The sequence below is a fragment of the Spermophilus citellus genome (assembly GCF_964194105.1).
Source record: "Spermophilus citellus genome assembly, chromosome: 6".
Lineage (NCBI taxonomy): Eukaryota > Metazoa > Chordata > Mammalia > Rodentia > Sciuridae > Spermophilus > Spermophilus citellus.
The window spans coordinates 64,412,190-64,427,764 of NC_138187.1; the positions used below are offsets into that span (position 1 = coordinate 64,412,190).

Sequence of the window (15,575 nt, forward strand, 5' to 3'; positions counted from 1 at the left end):
GATTGAAAAACAAATAATGTTAGGAGAAAATATTTACAACATACATAGCAGATGGGATACCTTAAGAATCTATGCAAAGCCATGCGAAAAACAGTGGTTCAATAGAAAAACCATGCAAAGAATGTGAACAGGCTGTTAAGAAAAGAGGAATTTTAAGTTGTCATTAGACTTTATATACAAAATTAATTTTAAAAATGAACTAAAGATGACATTTCAATGGCTAAAATAAGATTTTAAAAGAAATACAGGGGCTGGGAATATAGCTCAGTTGGTGGAGTTCTTGCCTTGCATGCACAAGGCCATGGGTTCAATCCCCAGCATCACAAAACAAACAACAACAACAACAAACAGGAGGAAATCTTCAATGTTGAAGTTGTCAGTGACACCAAAAACTCAAGCAGTGAAATAAAAAATAGATATTAGACTTCATTAGTGTTAAAACATTTTATGTATTAAAGGAAACTACCAATAATCTATACAATTAGAGAAAATATTTATAAATTTTATATATTATAAGGAATTGATACTGAGAATATCCAATTTAGCAATAACAAAAAATCCAATAAAAAAATGGACAAAGGGCTTGAATACATTTCTCCAGAGACAATATTTTGATGGCCAATAAGCACATGTAGAGATGCTTAACATCAATTCATTAGTCATGAGGGAAATACAAATCTAAACCACAATTAAATAACATTTCACACCCATTAAGATGACTTTGTAACCTTTTAAAAAAAATCATACTTTTGAAGTTGTGAAGAAATTGGAATTCTTACACTTCCTGGTAGGATTGTAAAATGGTGTAGCCACTAGGGATTAGTTAGTTCCTTTAAAAGTCATACAGAGAATTACCTGCAGCATCCAACAGTTTGTCTTCTATATATACACCACAAAATATTGAAAGCCAAGGATTCAAGATTTTTCTGTTCCTAGCAGTTATTCATTGTAGACAAACATGAAAAACAGTGTTCATTAACAGATTAAAGACTAAAATGTGGTGCATATTTACATACAGTGCAGTATTATCAGCTTTCAAAAGGAATGAAAATTCTGGCACGTGCTGTAGAATGAGGATGAACCATGAGAACATTACATTAAGTAAGACGTAGTAAGACTTAATTTATGGGATGATTCCACGTAAGTTCTTAAAGACAGAAAATAGAATTGTGGTCCTAGGGGTTGGTGGGAGTGTTTGAGGAGTTGTTCAGTGAGTAGTTTGTAAGATGAAAAAGTTTTAGAGATGAATGATTATGAAAGTTGCACAGAGATATGAATGTCCTTAATGCTGCTGCATCATACACTTACAATGGTAAATTTTATGTAAATTTTATCAGACTAAAAATGCAGGTACATACTGAGTGTTAAGATGAAGTTGTGAGTTCATTTTTCAGTTTTTAGGTTGGTTGACAGCAATTGGATATGGGGAAATGTGGTTGGTGAGAGTGTGTTAGTGTAGTGTTGAGGTCAGTTTAACAACATCTGTTAAACATTGAAAAATATGCTTTTGTAGTAGGATGAAGATTTTCTTAGTTGAATAAAAAGCAAGTTGCAAAAACATACTTAGAAAACATCAACATTCATGTATGTTTATAACTGCATCGAAGTATTAGAAGGATATGTGATTAAAAATATACATAATTCAAAGCAAATTAATAGTCTCAGTAATATTTTAATAGGTATCATCATCTTGCAACCATGTGGTTTTTTTCTGTTATATCTGTATACTGTGTTTTATAAACTACTTCATGTTAACTGTACCACCACTATTACAAAGTGGGAAAAGCAGATCGTCTTTGATATAGTTGTTGTTTTGAGTTACATGTATTCATATCCCTCTTCAGTATTACAGCAGCTGTCAAAACATCATAGGAAATTGATTAGAAATGCAGTTATTATCAGTATCTTTAAAAATCCTAAGTGTATATCAAAGAGAGTTATTTGCTATCCCAGAAAAATTTACTTTGGTGTATGCTCTAGATGACATGGAAGGTTGGGTTAGAAAAGTTGCCTGATGAAATAATTTTTTCTTAATTTTAGTTAAGTTACTCCCCCTTCAGGAAAAGAAATGGAAATACAAATCAATAACTCTCTACTTATGATTAAGTATAAAGAGAAGGAAGGTTGTTTTATCTTAAGGCAGAGAGACTATTTAAAAACAAAATTTTTATGAACTTATTTATGGTTCATATTAAATAATTGGTTAAAGCTCTGAGTTGTAGAAATGTAGGGAAGTGAATAAAGTTTGAAATAGCTTAGGGTAAAGATCTGGATATCTTTAAGTCAAAGTACTAGAGTTTAAACTGTATACCATTCCTTTGACAGAAGAAATGTTTAAGGTAGCCATGATTTATTAGCCTCATAGCCTAACAAATTAGATTCTAGCTTAAACAATTTCAAAGACTGTTAATTAAAATTAGATTTGTGTGAACAGCACAATAGGTAATTGTTAAGGTTTTCTTAATATCTTGCCTTTGTTAATGAAAATAGTAGTTTTTCAAGTATTCAAAATAAGCCTAAGAAAGTGAATATAGCACAGAATAAATGGTTTATTAACTCCTTTAGCTATTATATTGTTGGAAACCTAGACTTCATCCTCCCCAGCATCATCATTTTTTTAGGCCAATTCAAAAGATTGTCCTAGAAGTAAAGAGAGAATGTGCATCTTTGCTTATATTGCACAGTTGGGCATCCTGTTCACAAATATATATAGTTGAGGCCTAGTCCAATTTTACTGTAAGGCTGTGAGATACATCAAACAAAAATTTCTCTTCTGATAGAGCTCTTGTTTGAGTAGAACATTATTGTATAATAGAAGATGCTTGGTACTATGAAGAAAGAGGAGGGGGGCATAAGAGAAACCCCTCAAATGTAAAACTTATACATTTGTAAAATGGAGATTACTCAGAATAGCATTTGTAGTAATTATTAAACTCAAATTAGTTATTAGTTTCTAGTTACATAGGTAGATTGAGGTGCATAATATTCAGATATATGAATACGCTATAACATGGTTTGGAAAGGCATTTGTATCTTGGAAGGGGGAAGGGCTATTAAAAGAAGAATATAAAAATGGGATATTAAAGGCCTTCCTGGAAAACAATTTTAGCTTTTCCGTCTTTGGTCTTATTCTCACTCCACTCAAAGTTATGAGGAACCTTCAAGATTCTCCAGTCTGTATTTTTTGTTACCAGCAGGGGGTGCAGAACATTTACAATTTGTACATATGTGTAAGTCTCCCAGGCTCATTATTTCTTTTTTTTTTTTAAGAGAGAGAATTTTAATATTTATTTATTTTTAGTTTTTGGCGGACACAACATCTTTGTATGTGGTGCTGAGGATCGAACCCGGGCCGCACGCATGCCAGGCGAGCGTGCTACTGCTTGAGCCCCATCCCCAGCCCCTCATTATTTCTAAGTTGGAGCCCAAGTATCTGTACTTTTAAAAATACATACATACATATATATTTTAGTTGTCAATGGACCTTTAATTTGTTTATTTATATGTGGTGCTGAGAATCCTACGCAGTGCCTAACACATACTAGGCAAGTGTTCTACCATTGATGCACAACCCCAGCCTCAAGTATCTATATTTTTAAGCTTTAGAAGTGATTATATTCTGTTAAGCAGTGTATTGAGAACTAATACTAAAAGTCAAGGCTTTGTAATAGAGAAATTCTGACCTTTAGAGATGTCACTTGCATGGGGGATCCTAATAGGATCAACTGGTTTTTATGCTGCTCATCTCTCAAAACACTGCTAAAGTCAAAAGAAATAAAGCTATTTAAATTAGATATCAAGAATGTTTAGTTTTTGTCATTCTTTGTGGTGACGTGTAGTAGTATTTTGTTTTATAGTTTCTTTTGATTGGCTTAAATTTAGGACAACATTGAAGAACTATTAATCTCTTCTATTAAGACTTCCAAGTCTGAATGGATTTGACAGAACCAAACAGTTCCTTTTCCAACTTGATTCTGCCTGTCATTAAGAGCAGAAGGAAGGCTGGGGATGTGGCTCAGTGGTAGAGCACTTGTCTCACATGGGTGGAAGTTGTAGTTGCCCCTCAAAATAGAACGACTGATGGATTTTCCGAAGGGGGACAAAATCATTTCAATGAAGTTTCTTTGCTAGTCTGGATTAATAAATATAAAGTGGGAAATGATAGTCTGTCAAACTCAAGTATTTTGCATTATAAAAATAAAAAATCTTAGGCCTTCTCAGTTGGTTGCAGTTTTAATCAACATATCCTTGAAATGGACTTAAAGTAGCTATGAGATTCCTACTTTAAAGAGGTTCTACCCCCTGGTTCTTTGAACAATTATAATAGTGTAAGCAGACTGAAATTGTTTCTATTCAGTAAACTTGCTGGTAATTCCCAGCTTCTCTGGGACCATGAAGGTTAGTGAATGCTTTGTTCTAGAGTTAAAGATGAAGATTTACAATGATTAAATAACAGTATAAAATTGAAATGCAGTTGTCCTGAAATGTATGTGTGACTTCATAACAGCAATTTTTAATTCAGTCGTATGACAAATATATAATCTTGAAAATCTTGAAGTGGATATGCATGGAAAATTAAAGGTGTTTTCCCAAATGCCCATATTTAGTCTTTAGATCAATATTATAAGATAGTTCAGTTTGAATGTTGTTACCTTCAGATTCATGTTTCTAATACTCTTTCCTGCTTTGAAGTCACTATATTAATACAATCTCATGGTATGTAAAAATCACAATTGTTTACTTCCTTGTTGGTGGACATTGTTTATTTCCACTTTTAAGCTAAAATAAAGGAAACACAGTGCTGTTGAGTATTTGCCTTGATTTGTGTATATCACAGTTTCACTGGGGGCAGTTCACCTAAGGGTAATTACTGGGTTATTAAGTGTATTTATCCTCACCTTTTAAAGATAATACTGAATTATTTTCCAGAATGGTTGTATCAGTGTAGTTTCAACCAGAAATGTTAAGTAAATATTTTCATTACTCCTCGCCAACATTTAGTATTGTCAAACTTAAATTTTTGCCAATGCAGTGAGAGTAAATGGATATCTTGCTTTATTTTACACTTTTCTGATGATCAGTGAATAAAATTAAGTATCTTTTCTTGAGTTTTTAGACTTCAGATTTCTTCTGTGAAATCTCTTTTTGTATCTTCCTCCATTTTTCCTTTGGATAGTTTCCTTTTTTAATTCATAGAAATTCTTTAAAATATAACGCTTGCTAATATTTTGAATTAGTTATCTTGCTTTTTGTAATTTTTAGATATCTACTTATGTCAATGATACCTTTTCTATGTTTTCTTCTATCAGTTTTAAAGATACATACAAAATTTGATCTGTCTCAAGTTAATTTATCTGACAGGGCATCTCATGTGTTGCATTTTTCTTCAGGAATCTTCAGAATTTTTATTAGCAATTTATCATATGCTGTAAAGATGCCATTTGGGTCTTGATTACAATTGAATTTATATTAATAATTTGAATAGTAGCTTTGCATACTTTTTTCTTGCATCTTTTATTTAAATACTGAGTCTGGGCTTTAGTTTTTAGCATTTGAAAGAGTCGTTTTTATTGGTAATATTTACTATGTTATTCTAAAACTTATTATTCTATAGTCTTTCCTCATTCATCACATCCTTAGCCCATCTTTGAGGGTGAACACCATCCATGGTGCCCATCCTGTTATGTATTAAGGCCTTGTCTTAATATGGTCATAAATATTTTTTAGGGCATGTAAATTAAGGTGTATAATATTGTTCCTTTTTTCTAATGGAAGCTGTTTGTGTGGTTAATATATAACCATGTTTGAAATGGCATTACTTAGACAGTATGGTACTTTTAAAAAATCAGATATGAATATGGCTTATTAGCTTCTTTAACTCCCCATTTCATTATTCTAGTCAGGCAGATATTTACTAAGCAATCTTGTGAGCACTAAATGGGAAGTGTTTTTCTGATTTTTGTTCAGGTTCCAAAATTCAGGTAATTTTTTTCAGCTTTATCATCTTTTTATTTAGAGTCTACATCAGGAGACAAATTGGTATCACATTCTTGCACAACTCCTTCCACTTCTTCTGCCTCTGGACTGAATCCCACATCAGCACCTCCAACATCTGCATCGGCAGTCCCTGTTTCTCCTGTTCCACAGTCACCAATACCTCCATTACTTCAGGACCCAAATCTGCTTAGACAGTTGCTTCCTGCTTTGCAAGCCACGCTGCAGCTCAATAATTCTAATGTGGACATATCCAAAATCAATGAAGGTAAATTTTTGATAGCAGTAATTTAAGAAATATTTGTTTGCTTTGTGCAAAATTATGTTATCAATGAAATTCCCAACTAAGGGGTGGTTTGTTGTTTCCTTTTGAAACTAATATTTAAATTTCTTCTTTTTGGAGTTTAAAATTTATTGTCTTTCATAGTTTAAAGGTACTGGTAGTAAAATTGAGTTAGTAATACTTCTATATAGATTTTTTTTTCTTTATTCTCTTTGTGGTGTTGGAAATCAAACCCAGGGCCTCAGGCATGCTAGGCAAACATTCTACCATTGGGCTATAACCTCAACCCACTTCTATATATTTTTTTAAAGCAGCTGTGTGTCTAGTCGTTACTGGAGAATGAGCTCTTTTATGTGTTAGGTATAGAAGCAAAATAAGAAATATTTGTTAAAATTTGTATAAAAACTCAGCATTTTAAAAATACTTAAATATGTTAATTACTAGAAGATTAAAAATTCAGGTTGTTACTTAAAATACTTGTAAAAGATTCTCAGAAGGGAGGGAGGTACTGAATAAAATTTTTCCCCTCCCTTCCTCTACGGTTAAGCACGGTAATTCTACCTTTTCTTTTCAGTATGCTACTGAAGTAAAGTGTTCAGGCAATCAACTTGAAGAAATCTGAATAAAAGTGGTTGTGGTTTTAATTTGGAAACCATTCAGATTTAGACATTCTAAGAGCTTACATAATTTTCTGATTAGAATCATCAATTTATATTTATACATTTATACATAATATATTTAATAATAGTAAGTAGTTAATTCTAAAAAGAGCTATATCAGGCTAGACATGAGTTTTCTATTGCTTTCTTCAACTTTATTTTTGTTGTCTGAAATTTGATTTTGTAGGTAAATGCAAAGTAAAGCTTTAAATAGTTTGAGGAAACAATAGCACAAAATATATCAATTATGTCTTACGCAGCAAAAATACATGGTATTCCTAAGTACTGGCTTTTTAATATTCGTTGTTAAAAGTTTATTGGGTGGATATCGATGTGTAGTTTGAGTGGTCAGCTTTTTTAAAAAAGCAATTAATGAAATAACCATTTATTCAGTTAATTCTGAGTAATTAACTGAGCATTCTACTTATAAATGGATAGTCTTCTGACACAGAAGTTTCAGTGAATGTTTTTTTGGTGCTTTAAAAAAGTCTCATTGAGGGGTCTTATTGTAAAAGAAACAATTGGTTTACCTTCAGTGTAAATCCATTTTTTTTCTCTTAGATCATTTTAGTCTTAGACCTGTTATTAATTTTCTCCAGGTTGTATTTTGAAAGTTGTAACTTGAAACACTTGCTTTTTTCCCCGAGTTCTCTTTGAGTTTTCAAATTGTTACCAATGCCACATAAGCCTCATTGTTTTTATTTGAATTTAGTGGATGATGTGTTTTTAGTTCTTACAGCAGCTGTGACACAAGCTTCACTGCAGTCTATAATTCATAAGTTTCTTACTGCTGGACCATCTGCTTTCAACATAACATCTCTGATTTCTCAAGCTGCTCAGCTCTCTACTCAAGGTATTCATTTATATTTTTAGATATTTCTAAAATTTGTTTCTTGATTTTTGTTTTGGAATTAAGGGCAAGTTTTTTTTTTTTTTTTTTTTGAGAGGGGGTTGTTTGTATTTAGTTTTGCCGTAAAACGGTGATTTTATTTTTAGTTTTTGTAACATTGGCATATACCATTTTATTGTTTTATTTAAATGAAGCATGCTTTGATGTTTATTTTAGGTATTGCCATCAGACCTGGAACATAGTTATATTTAATTCAGAATTTAAGTTGCTAATATGATATTTTACTCCAAAGCTGAAAGTAAACTTTGGTATATCTTCAGTTTCTGTAAAACATTGCATGTATTTGACAAGTTGAAGTTTGGTTGAGATTGATGTTCGCTGATTTTTGTCTAGATTTTTGTCTAGAGATGCAGAAATGCTCAATTTCTGCTTGAATTTGATACCTCTTCATCATAATGGTATTGAAATAGAGAACGACAAACAAGAGCAAAAAGGATTGCTTTGTCAGAAAATGATAAACTGAACATTAATACCTGAACTGGAATGGAAGTATAGTGATGCAAAGACATCTGAAATGCTCTGTCTAGCCTTATGAGGCAGGGAACTGTGAGATGCCTGGGTCTAAACAAAGAATAGTAAAAAAGAAATGGGACCCTGTGAGAATAGGTTCAGGCTGAGCTTCCTGGTCCAGTCTCAGGGAAGTGGACCTTGCACTGAGTATGATACTATTTAACAGTGCAGTTAGTTAGCATGGCATCCAGTGAAGATGTCACATTTTTAATTTTTCAGAAAAATGTTCTTTGGGGAAATGTGAGGTATGGGTTATATTATGGGTTATATAGAATGACACTGATATCTTCATGTATACTACAAAGGTTTTGGCTTATTTAAAGTTATTCTTTCACTCTTTTCCAGCCCAGCCATCTAATCAGTCTCCAATGTCTTTAACGTCTGATGCTTCATCCCCAAGATCCTATGTGTCTCCAAGAATAAGCACACCTCAAACTAACACAGTCCCTATCAAACCTTTGATTAGTACTCCTCCAGTTTCATCACAGCCAAAGGTATGTCACCTTTGAGGGAAACTGCTTGCTTTTGGAAAATCAATAATATTTTAGAACCCGTATTGTAGAAAAAGGCCTAGGAGGTGGTAGTGGAATGAATGAGAGGTGACTGATAGTAGATACAGAAAGGGGAGCTTGAATCTGTGCTAATTATATACACCATCTGATTCTGTTTCCTCTATTGATGTTGGAATTTGTGGCATGGAGAGTGTGATAAAGATGGTTTACTAAGTGAATGTAAGCATTTGTAGAGTTTCAAAGTATAAAAGATGAGAGAATGTTTTTCAGTGACCTTTTTCTCTAAGAGCTTCACATATATACATTTAATTTTCACATCCTGAAACTCAAATAGTGTTTATTTCATTTACTAAGTAAAATTAAATTTTCAGAAAAAGGATAGTTTTGTGGTAGATTAAGAATTTGAAACCTAGGGCTTTGTGAATACAGAACACATTTGGCTAGGCAATATGCCTGTGTGTGTCTAAGCAGAATCTTATATAGATGATGCCTTAGAACCACAGTTAGAACTGCTTTTTCTGTTCCTACCAGAACCTAGCAGAACCATCACAATGTTACCATAAAGTTTTGCACCACAGCATGAGGACTGGCTGCAGTTCAGAAGTAAAAGGCAATTGCACTCATTCTTTACTCTTTAAACTTGCTATCAGTAAAATACTGAGTTTTATATAATTTTTTTTTCTAAACTCTATCTGATAAGTATAGGTGGAAATTGAAATTTTTTCTAGTAGTTGAAGATGGTGGTAGCCATCATTCCCTTCCACAGCGAGCGATTGATGTATGTTTTAGAGTCTAGTTGAACTTTTAAAATTCCAGGTTATAGTTAGTTTATTATGTAGTTACTAAATGCCTGAATTTTGAGGGGTTAAAAATTATGAATTTCAACAAAACAGAACTATTGCTGTGCATGTAAATAAAGTGCAGTAGTGGCCAAAAGTAATATTATTGGGTTTCTGCACTTATAAAATGAGCATTTCAAATTCCATAAGCAGATAGCTGCCTTTTTTTTTTTTTTTTTTTTTTTACACATTGTCCACCTTTGTGTCTGAATTTGAGGCTTATATTTTAAACTGCCTTGTTTTTTTCTATGACATCTGAATATAAATAGCATATTTATCCCCATTGGCAATTATGGACTTCTTGATCTGTCTCTAAAAGGTAACATCTCTTTTGAAGACCCCTCAGGTTGAATATGTATATAACTCATTCTTTGTGTGTGGGTGTGGGTATATATACTCAATATGTGGTTGAAATCTTGGCATCAGTATTTGTGTAATGTAACATAGATAATTACTTTTATTGATAACAGACATAATAATAAATCGAGGGATATTGCAGTTTATTGGAATGAAAACTGCTGAAACCTGGAGAACTAGTTTCTTCTGCTGGTGTTAGTAATACTGTATGGCCTTAGACCATTTTATGAAGAAATGAGATCTGTTTCAAAACTTGACTATCTTTTTGTTGTGAATTTGACAGGCCCTCTGATTCTTCTTTGTGAAAAATCGGATTTTATAGTATTTCAGATTACTAACTAGATTTGAAGGGAAAGGTGTGATTGGATTTGAGAACCTACTCAGTAATTTACACTATTAAATATCACTAGTATTTATATTATGGAATAAAAATTAAGATAACCATTTTCTTAATCACTAGAGAACAGAAATAATAGGAAAATTGTATTGCTAGTAGAAGCTTCTCTACTTTCTGTGCTATGTGCCTATGTGTTAGAAACCTGTCTCACCAGATTTTAACATTTCAGGTTAGTACTCCAGTAGTAAAGCAAGGACCAGTGTCACAATCAGCCACACAGCAGCCTGTAACTGCTGACAAGCAGCCAGGTCATGAACCTGTTTCTCCTCGAAGTCTTCAGCGCTCAAGGTAAGTGGATGTTGTGTATTAGACTGCATTTTTGTTTTCTTTAATATGAGGTTCTACTATATTAATATTTATATGTATAATAAAACAATTTTGGAAAAATCCATGGAGAACCTAGTATAATTTTATGAGTTATAAAATTTGCAAAGATAAAAAGGATGCAGTGGCACATACCTGTCATTCCAGCAGCTTGGGGGTCTGAGTCAGGAAGATCACAAGTTTAAGGCTAGCCTGGCCAATTAATGAGACCCTATCTCAAAATAAGAGATTAAAAGGGCTGGGAAAGTAGCTCAGTGATAGAGCAGCCTTGGGTTCAATCCCCAATATTGCAAAATATGTAATAAATAAATAAACAAAATATAGAGACAAATCTTTTATGTCATGAAGTGAATCTTGGTTATTTTGAAGAAATATGGCTCTTTAAAATTCTACTTAATTATATGAACTAAACATATAGAATAATTGTACCAAAAGGGCAGATGCTTTTACAATATTTTACTGATTGCATCACCTCATGATTCAAGTGTTTTGGTGAAGCCAAAAATACAAAACTTGGACCACTGTTTCCCACTGGAGTATATCAGAGTTTACTGATAGCTTCAATTCTGACCTTTCATATAATTATGTAGCACTGTGTTGTGTTTTCACTTGGCTCATAACAATGCAACCTTAAATAAAACTTGTTGAATGAATGGTTTTCATTTGATTGATTTTTTTCCTATTTTTATTTCATGCTACAAGGTGGCAAAATAATTCAACTGTTGTTTTTATTGTTGTTTTCTAAACAAGCATTTCAGAACTTATACATCCAAATGAGAGTTGTTCCCTTCAAAATAATCACCTTTGGATGCTGTCTACTTACTCCAGCAATGTTGCCATTGCTCAGAACATTTTTGGGAAATTCTTCTTTTAAATTGTCTTTAGAGGCTGCAGTGTTATTTTAAATATCCTCAGTGATGAAAACTCTTCATCCTTTGGGAGATTTAGTTTTTGGAAATAACTGAAATTCATTCAGAGCCAAGTCTGGTGAAGCAGGTAGGAAATCAATTTGGGTGATTAAATTTTTGGTTCTTACACCATATCCCCAAACCCTGGCCCAAATCATTCAGTTTTAAAAGAAGATAACTTAATTTTAGAGTAATTTTTTTGTGTCTTATTTTGCCACTATGTTCCTTTCAGTGCTGTCTGATAAATTGTGCCTTTATTTTGCTTCACATTATTCTATCCTCTGATTCAACTTTGTTCTGATGTTGAACAAAGACCCTTCCCTCTAAAGAGACACAATATTCAGATATGCCTTTTATGTGCACCTATAAAATATGACCATTTCTTATTTATATTAGTGTTTGTGATATACAAAATCAACAGATTCTGCTGTCGAATTTGAAAAATATAATTACTTTCAATTTGATTTTGACAGTAGTGTTTAAAAAGGCTTTTTTCTTCCCCTGAAGTGTATTGAGGAATATATGATATACTTGAATTGCCAAAATATATTTAATAAACTATATTAACAGGTAGTTTCTATGATACCACTTTTAATTATTATACATTCTACATTTTAAACATTTTTCTTCCAGTAGCCAGAGAAGTCCATCACCTGGTCCAAATCATACTTCTAGTAGTAATGTATCAAATACAGCAGTTGTACCACAGAATTCATCTGCCCGACCTGCGTGTTCATTAACACCTACACTAGCAGCACACTTCAATGAAAATCTCATAAAACATGTTCAAGGATGGCCTGCAGATCATGCAGAGAAGCAGGTATGTTACATGATTCACAGTAAATATTTTATTACACTGGCAAAAAAGCACATTCTGATTGTAGGAAATCCAATCTGGACCACTGAGTTTGAGCTGTATTTATGATAACATTTCTAATTTTATCTATAATTTTTAAAATATTTGATCTGTAGAGAGTAGTTTATGAGTTCTTTGGTTTCACGAAATACTTTAACAGGTACTCAGTGTTGAATGCTGTGCTAATAAGTGCCTTGTATTTGTTTTCTTCATTGCTTTTATTAGGATTTGCTAGAGTGTAGATAAGTGTTTTCCCATTTTTGCCATTGAAGCCCCTATGTTTGTGGCCAAATAAGTTATTCCAAGGTCATTGATGTGGCTCAATCTGATGTCCTTTTTCCACTCAGTGACTTGACTCTCTGGTTGTTTAAGAATCTGTTAGAATTATGAATTTCATGAGCGACTCTCACTAGACTAACAGAAGTTAATGAAACATTTTTGCTTAAAGATTTAAAACTTTAGGACATTCCAGTCACTGCCATTTTTCTCTCCCCTAACTAACAATAGTGAGATTCTTCTACAGGTTGACAGTCTCTGGTTGACTTGGTATCCTTTATGAACCTCAAATTATGAGTTCTTCCAATTTATTACAATCCAGAGGTTGGAAATGCTATTCTGGTAAGAAACCTGAAGGGGAATTCAAAGTAACTTCCATCAGAGATGGTTTCTTTAAAAGAAAATCATTTCCCCTTAATTGCCAGCATTTTTGTGCATTGAAAGGAAATGGATTAGTCTGTGATTTTGGTCTAAAGTTCTTGGAAATAAGGATGTTTTATTTTGTGTATGTTAATATTTATAGTATATTTTATGGAATCTTTATTTCTTTAAAGGCATCAAGATTGCGTGAAGAAGCTCATAACATGGGGAGCGTTCACATGTCAGAAATTTGTACTGAATTAAAAAATTTAAGATCTTTAGTCCGAGTATGTGAAATTCAAGCAACTTTGCGAGAGCAAAGGTAAGATTTTCACTGGAATAAATATTTATTTTTCTTAGAACTATGTACAGCAATAATTTCAGGATCTCCAATGAATGCTTTAAATTGTGTATAATACCAAATCCTATAGTTTATTGCCTTTTTCATCCTAATTGTGTGTCATACACCATGGCCATAACTTTTCTAGCTTGAGGTGCAACATCAAAATTAACATGAGTGCCTTTTCCTTCATAGTTTCACAGTTAAAAAATTCACTCTTATTATAAATCTTTGCAGCCTCAGCATACAATTTTTTTCTTTATTAGGTTGAGAATTTTTACCTTTTTACTTAAGGAAGACTTGAACCTGGTGTCTCACACGTGCTAGGCAAGCACTCTACCGCTGAACCACAACCCCATCCCCACTTTATGGCTTCTTTTTGGCATATTGGAATTGCCAGCACTGCTACTCTTATGCTTGTGACGATTATATAATAAAATAAGGATTACTTGAACACAAGCATTGTGATACTATAAAGGTCAGTCTGATAACCAGGATAACTACTAAGTGATTAACAGGCAAGTAGCATATGTAGCATGTTGATACTGAATACAGGGATGATTCACATCTTGGGCAGGATGGAGTGGACAATGAGAGAGATCATTATGTCACTCAGAACAGGGCACAGTTTAAAACTTACCAATTGTTTCTGGAATTTTCCATTTAATATTTTTGGACTGCAAGTAACTGAAACCACAGAAAGAGAAATGGTAGATAAGGGAGTACTTCTATATCTTTTACTGAGTCTATATATAGTCTATATATAAATGTCTATAACTTTATATTCCTGATAAATAAGGCATCTTGGCTTCTCTTAACTCATGATAAATTTAGGCTTTTTTTCCTTTTACATTTAAAAAGTGAAATGTCAACAGTAGCTATTGTAAGTGTCCCTTCTTGATTTGAGGTTAGCACTGTGTGTGTTTTTTTTTTTTTTTTAATATTTTTAATTATAGGTGGACACAATATATTTTTATGTGGTACTGTGGATAGAACCCAGTGTGTCACGCATGGTAGGCGAGCACTCTACTTCTTGAGTCACAACCCCAGCCCTGGGGTTAACACTTTTTTGCTGAGGATATTTCATTTGAAATTTCTTATTACTATTTATATTATCCTTGCATCATCTATATTTCCCTTGGAAATTTCAGAAAGGATTTTGTCTAGCAAGTTTAATAATATAGTATATCTGCTATCTTAATTGTTTTTCTACATAAATTCTTATCTTCCATTACTCAGTCTGGTATTTCACTTAAGTAGAGTAAGTCACATTAAATAATATGTTTGTTTTTAGATGCATTGTCACAAAATTGAGGACAAATTTTTAGTTGCTTTACGTTCTGTCTATATAAGTCACTAGATCAGAGGGAAGAGTTAATCTTGTTGTTAAAAAATATATATACATATATTTAAAAAATACAAATTAAAGCTGAGTGTGGTGGTGCACACCTGCAATCCTCGCAGCTCTGGAGGCTGAGCAGGAGGATCGTGAGTTCAAAACCAGCCTCAGCAATGGTGACTCAGTGAGACCCTCTCTCTAAATAAAATCCAAAATAGGACTGCGGATGTGGCTCAGTGGTTGAGTGCCCCTGAGTTCAATTCCTGGTACCCTCTCTACACCCCCATAACTCCTACCCACGCCCCCCCCTCCACAAAAATCAAATTGAGATTTATAGTAAACTTGGAACATTGGCATTTTTATCCGTTACGGTTACTAAAATATATGGAGGTACTTTTCTGAATATTAACTGGGATTCTTTCACTCTAATATTTGCTCTGGATGTAGTTCTAACGTAAAAACCTCATTTTGGCTTACTTAGATAGACTATTTGACTTGTAGAAAATTATACATTTATACATGGCTAGATATGCCAATGTATGAATGCTTAGTTCACCCATAGTACAGGCAATAAATAACAGAGTTCATGGGAGAAAGATTTCATGAAATCTGTGGGAATCTAGTTAACTGGGGTTTGTGAAATTTGTTTTATCTTTTAAGTTTGATTTGGTTCCATTTAAAAAAAAAAAACAAAACATTGAGGTGGGGTTT

The 15,575-nt window shown here is 33.0% G+C and overlaps 1 protein-coding gene across 12 annotated transcripts in view; it reads left to right on the forward strand.

Moving 5' to 3' along the window:
- Nucleotides 1–15,575, forward strand: part of WAC (WW domain containing adaptor with coiled-coil) — a 68,780-nt gene that overhangs the window by 51,132 nt on the left and 2,073 nt on the right. For 10 of the 12 annotated variants that reach the window (XM_081300080.1, XM_081300085.1, XM_081300089.1 and 7 more), the window contains 6 exons: nucleotides 6,017–6,262; nucleotides 7,667–7,789; nucleotides 8,702–8,850; nucleotides 10,631–10,749; nucleotides 12,327–12,513; nucleotides 13,380–13,507. In XM_081300080.1, coding sequence (XP_081156206.1) covers nucleotides 6,017–6,262; nucleotides 7,667–7,789; nucleotides 8,702–8,850; nucleotides 10,631–10,749; nucleotides 12,327–12,513; nucleotides 13,380–13,507 — 952 coding nt within the window. Of the gene's footprint in view, nucleotides 1–6,016; nucleotides 6,263–7,666; nucleotides 7,790–8,701; nucleotides 8,851–10,630; nucleotides 10,750–12,326; nucleotides 12,514–13,379; nucleotides 13,508–13,791; nucleotides 14,004–15,575 lie in introns of all 12 variants that reach the window. The other 2 variants (XR_014022762.1, XM_081300083.1) reach the window with 2 other exon arrangements.